Source organism: Chelonoidis abingdonii, chromosome 3 (genome assembly GCF_003597395.2).
Source record: "Chelonoidis abingdonii isolate Lonesome George chromosome 3, CheloAbing_2.0, whole genome shotgun sequence".
NCBI classification, from domain to species: Eukaryota; Metazoa; Chordata; order Testudines; family Testudinidae; genus Chelonoidis; species Chelonoidis abingdonii.
The window spans coordinates 76,138,237-76,145,676 of NC_133771.1; the positions used below are offsets into that span (position 1 = coordinate 76,138,237).

General features: G+C 38.2%; 1 protein-coding gene across 1 annotated transcript; it reads left to right on the forward strand.

Moving 5' to 3' along the window:
- The first annotated feature begins 3,616 nt into the window (after nucleotides 1–3,616).
- On the forward strand, nucleotides 3,617–6,371 carry FUT9 (fucosyltransferase 9). The gene has a single exon (XM_032774070.2). The coding sequence runs from the start codon at nucleotides 3,617–3,619 to the stop codon at nucleotides 4,691–4,693; it is 1,077 nt and encodes a 358-aa protein (XP_032629961.1). The 3' UTR covers nucleotides 4,694–6,371.
- The last annotated feature ends 1,069 nt before the right edge of the window (nucleotides 6,372–7,440 follow it).

The window sequence follows — 7,440 nt, forward strand, 5'->3', positions numbered from 1 at the left end:
ATTGAGAAATAATAAATTACAGTAGCAAAATTTTGCATTTATTCAATTTTCACTCAAAATGATGAGTAATGAGCATAATTATTCCCATTTACAGAAGGAAAAGGATATAGTGATGAAATGACTTGTCCAAGTTCATAAAGCCAGTCAGTGGCAGAGTCAGGAAAAGAACTCAGGTCACCTTGCTACCCTGAACTCAATCCCGTAACCTCCAGCTGCCTCTCTGTACAGAATACTTAAGAATATTCATGTATTAGGTAGATAGATTTCTAAAACGTCTGTCTATCCTTTCACACTATGAAGGGCACAGGGAGAAAGGGTGTGTACATCAAGAATATTAACAAATGTTACAAAACAAAACAAAAAATCATGAATTCCATTCATTCCCTTTCATCGGTCTGTATAAATAAATACATCTCCTTATGCCCTTAAAGCAGGTTGTTATTCACTCAAGCACCTCAATTCATCTCAACAGCCTTTATCAAAAGGAGGAAGAGGTGTAGCTAGGTCCTACACCATTTAGGACTTTGTACATTTAAACCAGCACATTGAATCACACCCCAAAACAAACTGGAAGCCACTACAGATCACAGAGCCACAAAGGTAATGAGTTCCTTCAGGAAACGCTGCTAAGCAAGTAGGCAACTCGTATTCTGACTAGCACAGTACAGGTGTAACCCACATGGACCACATTTGAATGAAAAAATCGCAATCTTCTACCCTGTAACAGATTTAAAGAAAAAAAAAGGATTTTTCACCACTGGTGTTACCTAGATATCCAGAAGCAATTCTGACAAAATCCCAAAATTGCAAAATTTCTGTCAGAAATGGCAGGAAAACTCCATCAGTCAAGGAAACTGAAATAACCACAGTCAATAATTGTTTCTCCCAACCTACAAGCATGATTTTCATCTTGTCTAGTCTGACTCTGAGCCAGCTAGCCCTCATACAAGCCTTAGTCTCTGTTTGCACTGAGTATGTTTTTCAGCTGGACTAACCAGATCAGAGGATATGAAGATGGAGAACTAGGCATTATCTATGTACTAAAGACATTGCATACAATGTTTCATCATAAATCACCTTAATGGCCACACCTTAAACAGGAGGCAAAAAGAATGGAATCCTGTGGATTTTCATATGAGAGAGCCATCGAATCAGATTAGCAAAGGCCCAACATTACCTTCTAGGTTCACTTAGAAAGAAAGGACTCGATTGACTCCATCTGCCACTCCTATGCAGAGATTAGGGCTGTGAGGATTTCAGGGATCCTGTTAGAAACCTCTCCGTTTTGTTTTTTCCCTTTGCTGCAGGGCTGCCTCAGGAGCCATGCTGCCATTGATAGACTCACACAAAGCTATGCATACTATCTGTGGAAGGGTAGCATTAACTCCCAATCAGAGTTTCAGTTGGAAAGCTACTGGAGTAGTATGGGATGGTATCATGAAGTCTGGCTGCTCCTCTTTTCCACCTCCTTTCCTAGGTCCCGAGGAGCAGACATCTTCTTCAACCTTCAACAATTTACATACTAACCCCCTTCCTGGGGGTTGGATTTATTAGCAAAGAAAACAACAATAAAGTAACATGGAAATTTCCTCAGATCTTCTCCCCAGACTTCCCCCTGCCTAGGGTTTCTCCCTCAGAACTGCTCAACCCGCACCCTAGAGAGTCCTCTGAGAGTCTTTCCTGCTTCCTTTATACCAGGTGAGGTATGAGTCCCCTGCCTTAGGAAGTCAGCAGAACCCCCATAACACCTTCACAGCAGAAATGCTACCTACTAACAGGGTAAGGTGTTTGAAGCAAGTGGTGCCAGCCTGTTAGAATCCTAAGCAGAGCTCTGATACAGGAGCATAAATGAGTCAGCAGAAGAAGAGACGATGGCATGGAGACTGCAGTTGGTCTTTTCTGCTCCCTCCAGGGCTAGTTTGCTGGCTAAGGGTCCTTTCTGCTAATGTAAGCAGAGGGGAAGAGCATATGCTAGCCCATGTCATTTATGGACTCAGTGAAATGGATAGGCTTATGTCACAACACAGCCATGAGAATTTAAAAAAATCTGCCTTTTTAAAAGAAAAACAATCTATTTGTACCCAGTAAGGCTATAGGACTGGAGATGAAGATGTATGTTAAATGGACACTCATAATATTCATACAAGTAGTTATTATAACTGAACTTCAAACTTACACACGACTCTTTACCCTCACAATGCACCCAAAGGCATGTTGTATTAATAGATCTCTAAAACACTTCCTGTCATGTCTTAATGCTGTATTTAAATATTTATTTTACAGGTGAGGTACTGAGAGCTGTCAAACTAGGTTAAGAGGCCTGAAGATTTCTCAAATTCTTTCTACTCTTTTGTGAAAGCAGCTCGTAACAAAGTCTTAAATCATAGAAATATATAAAAGCCATGCAAATGTTTTGTTGTAACCAAACTGCTTTGCAGAATGAGACATGTATAGTATGTATGTATATTTGGGATGCCTTCTGATCTCTTGGGTATCTGACTACTGCTCCATTCCTCCTTTCATTGATCTCCCTCACTAAATTTATTATTAAAATAACTGTATTTTAACAAATGCCTCCAAGTTTTATGGCTACATTAAGGAGCAGAGGGACAAGCAACAAGCTACCCCACCTTGAATGGCTGCTCCACCTCCCCATGCTTCCCATGGGGAACAGGACTCCAGAAAGGGGACAGGGAGCACGTGAGCCCATATGGCGCACGCTGAGGAGCAGTGCACTCATAGTAATGGACAGAGTAGACTGCTCATCCCCTCATCTATGGAGTAGCACAGGAAAACTGGCATCTCACAGGGGCGCAATCTCTCTGGTATTCCTATGGCACTGTAACTGCACTGCTGCCTATCCAGGCCTGTGACACAAAAACCACAATTTAGCCTCCATGCAGCATCTCATCATCACGCGTTTTCCCTTACTTAGAAATGATGTAAATCTAGGGGTTAGAGCACGAGAACTTGAGCCAGTATTCCTGGATTCTTTTTCTAGTTGTACTTAATGGCAGGTGTGGATGTTCGTCCCATCTAGAGAGCAGGCAAGAGCTGCATTTGCAATAATTTCTAACTCCCCGACCCCCCATGAGCAAGTGGTTAGGGAGTGCCTGGAGCCATGATTCCAGACCCCCTGGCACATACCAGTCAGCAGACCCAGCTGAGCACATGGTAGGGAGCATGTTATACCCAGAAAGGAGTGTAGTAAATTAATTACTCTTCACCTGGGAACAAGAGGGGAATCCAGGGACTAACAGTGTCTGTCTGCTTCCTCCTGGACTGAGCCTACAGTCTCAGCCTACCTTCTATATGTTGAACCAAGTTAGAGGCATACAGTTGGCAGAGTAAATTATAGTGATGTAGTCACGTGCATCTAAACCCTAAACACTCAGTTTATTTAAATTAGTTTTCCAAATGCAAAAGTGGTGTGCCACTGTTTGTCGTGTGTGTGGGTATTTCCTTTTTATTGAAAATTCTTTGGAAGTTCATGGGTAAATCCACACAGTTTCATGGCTTTGTGATATTGAAAAGGCTATTCATTTTGATGTGTGATTGCTTTAATAGAACGCTTGTACACCATTAACACCTCTTGTTTTTATTTTCAGAACAAATTATGACATCAACATCCAAAGGAATTTTCCGGCCATTTTTAATTATCTTCATTGTGTTGGGTTGTTTCATGGCATTTTTACTTATTTACATCAAACCAACAAACAGCTGGATTGCTGGTCCCATAGAATCAGCTAGCTCAGTTCTGAAAATGAAGAGCTTCTTTTCTACCAAAAGTGATTTTAATGAAACAACAATACTGATCTGGGTTTGGCCATTTGGGCAGACATTTGATCTTACGTCCTGCCAAACAATGTTCAACATCCAGAGGTGCCATCTAACTATTGACCGCTCACTGTATAACCGATCTCATGCCGTCCTTATTCACCACAGAGACATCAGCTGGGATCTCACTAATTTACCTCAGCAAGCTAGGCCACCATTCCAGAAATGGATTTGGATGAACTTGGAGTCTCCAACTCACACTCCTCAAAAGAGTGGCATTGAACACCTGTTCAACCTGACCCTGACTTATCGGCGTGATTCAGATATTCAAGTGCCTTATGGCTTCATGAAGGTTAGTACGAGCCCCTTTGCATTTGAAGTGCCAAGCAAAGAGAAGTTGGTATGTTGGGTTGTAAGTAATTGGAACCCCGAGCATGCTCGAGTCAAGTATTATAATGAGCTAAGCAAATATACTGAAATCCACACCTATGGGCAAGCATTTGGAGACTATGTGAATGATAAAAACTTGATTCCAACTATCTCCACTTGTAAATTTTACCTGTCCTTTGAAAACTCAATCCACAAAGATTATATTACTGAAAAACTTTACAATGCTCTTCTGGCTGGATCTGTACCAGTTGTATTGGGCCCATCCAGAGAAAACTATGAGAATTATATTCCAGCAGATTCTTTCATTCATGTGGAAGATTTCCTTTCCCCAAGAGAGCTAGCAGAGTATCTTCTGATGCTTGACAAAAATAATAAGCTGTACCTTAGCTACTTTAACTGGAGGAAAGACTTCTCAGTGCATCTCCCTCGGTTCTGGGAATCACATGCATGCCTTGCTTGTGACCATGTAAGGAGACACCAGGAGTACAAGTCCATTGGAAATTTAGAAAAATGGTTTTGGAATTGAACTTTTTATCTTTTTGTGCATTTTTTCAAAGAAACTGACATAATCTGTAGCCCAAGTGGAGGTGGGAAGGAAAAAAAATAATCTGTGTTTTATGTCACTGTTTATCAGCTATCCTCTCTTGAGGTATCTTATTTATGTTTGTCAGATTTTAAAAGCTCAGCATCAGAAGTCATCAATACTCAGTTTTAAATTATACTGTATATAGCTAATTATGTGCACTGAAGAATAATTTATTGTTTACTTTAATTTTTATTCAAGTGTTTTTCATGTTTTCAGTAGATTATCTGTCCCAGTCTTACACAAGACGCAGTGATTTTTAACATTGTGTGTTGTACTTTAGATTAGCTATTTCACATGCTTGGAAAATGAAGACACAAATCTTAAGATTTCAGAGAATTTTAACGAAACGATCTACTGGTTTAGTTTGAAATTTGTGTAATATTTCAAAAGACAATAATGTTTCTCATGGTTTAATTTCTGCCCTCTTAAATTCTAAGAACACTGTAGAATTGGATACACTGCATTGATTTAAGTGGTTCCTATTCATAAGGTATATGGATTTAGAAAAAAATGTATTATAAATAAGCTTTAAAAAGTTATCAAATATAAGAGAGCCTTTGGATTCTAAACAGGAAAAAGGTATTCCCCTTGCAGTTAGGTCCACTAAGATACCTTGGAAATATATGGATTTGCTCTCATCTCCTTAAGATAGAGTATTGAGGAACTGAGAAAATTAAGCTTGAAGTCCTGATGTGGCGAAGCATTTAAGTACATGCTTAAACTTAAGCGTGTGCTTATTTGAATCAGAGTCACAGGTAATGCTACTTTAAATAAATTGCAATATACTCATTTTATCACACTCATCTGTATAACTAGATGCTCAGCTCTTTTTCTTCTTCTTTCTTAACACTTCACTGTTCGGGGTCAGCAATGTTTATAGCCTTCTTCCAAAACTCATGATTGTATACCAAGCTACCATGCAGATTGGTCACCGTGAGCTCTGCTGATATCTGATCTGTGTACCAAGTCTTTAGCCTCCCCCTTGGTTGTCTTCCATCCACAATCACTGCAAGCGACATCCTACTGATATAACTGTACAGGCGCCATTGGATATGCCTATTATTCAAACAAATATTTGGAAGATTTGGCAATTTTTATATATGTCTGAATATTTGTGAATTATTCACCCAACTGTATAAAAGTCTGTTCCAACTTTAATTGAACTTCAATCACAGCTGGATAGCATCCTGAGATGGGTGAATAATGTGAAGAAATATTGATTGAATATTTTATTAGAAGAAAATTGTGAAATTAATTACATACATTAGATTAGTATTATTCAACCAGCTCTAGTTAGAACAAAGGCTCCGTTTGTTTTTAGGGGGGTTTCTTGCTGTTTTGAAAGTACGTAATATGAAAGGTATTTTAAAAAAAGCACTCATCAGAACAATGGATATAATCAAGATTTGAATATAAATATGTTCATAGTATTATGTGTGCTATCATAGCAAATTCTGAAATGCAGTTTTGTCATTATGGTTTTTAATATGTCTATTAATATGTGCATTATTTGGATTCATTGTCCTGTAACCTAAGCAACTAGGATTAAAACCCCCAATACTATAGATAATCATAGATATGGTGGTTTAATAATTTAGATGTATTTTGTACTAAGATAAAGCCACTGTACATAGTTCTTGATGGCAACATGTGTTTATCACCCATAGCTCCCACTGACTTGGAGGCAGCTCTTAGAATCAAGACCCTTTATTTTGGTATGATCACAGGTTTGAATATGTACATCTGAATATACTAACTGTATAAGATATACTGTGGTATAAGAATCCTAAAAAAAATGATTGTTGAAGGAGAACTTACCTGGTGTAGATCAGCATATTTCCATTGACAGCTACTGGTTATGGATCTGGTCAAAACTTAACATCCTTAAATGAAAGTAAATCAGAGGCAGAAATTTTGGACTATGTCTAAACAGAATGGCAGCATCCCTCTAGATTTAGTTTAATCTAAAGAGTAGTCAGCAGCTGAAATAAAGCATGAAGAAAGAAGCCAGAAATTTAGAAAAAGGAAGAATATACAAAAACTTACATCAGGAAAAAAGTATAGCTTGAATAATATTTAAGGCCCTGATCCAGCAACACACTTAAGGGCGTACTTAGTTTTAAGCATGGGTGTAAGTGCTTTGCTGGAGTGGGGCCTATGCCAGCAGTTGATTTTTATGGTAAACATTGGATGATATGATATGTGAATGATATGTTAATTTCTGTGTTACCTCCTTGTAATCGAAGATGGAACACAAATGCTGAAAGGTGTGAAAGAACTATAGATTTAAGAACATAACATGGAACACTGAATGAAAAGGTTATAGAACTACAAACTAGAATTGATCTTTTACGTAAGAGTTCAAAAGTTGCTTTCATGATTCAAATATTTAATAATACCCATTTATTGCTAAGTCTTAAAAGGTTTACTTACAGCATACTGTGAATCTCCTAAATTCACCAGCACTTCAGTATGAAATATAAAAGGACAGCTCATGTTGTGCTTTAATCTGATAGACTGAAATCCAATCTTTGAAGAAAGTTACTATCTAAAAAGAACTCACCCATGTGCAAAATTATGGGTGGTATTTCTATAGTGTACAAATTACTATTACAAGGTAAAATCCAGGACATTTTTTCATCTTTCTTTTATTCAGGAGGCAAGTAAATTCACAGTATTTTAAAGTG

Bases quoted from the DNA above. Each gene is read 5' to 3' on its own strand.
- FUT9 (XM_032774070.2), top strand. From the start codon at position 3,617: ATGACATCAACATCCAAAGGAATTTTCCGGCCATTTTTAATTATCTTC.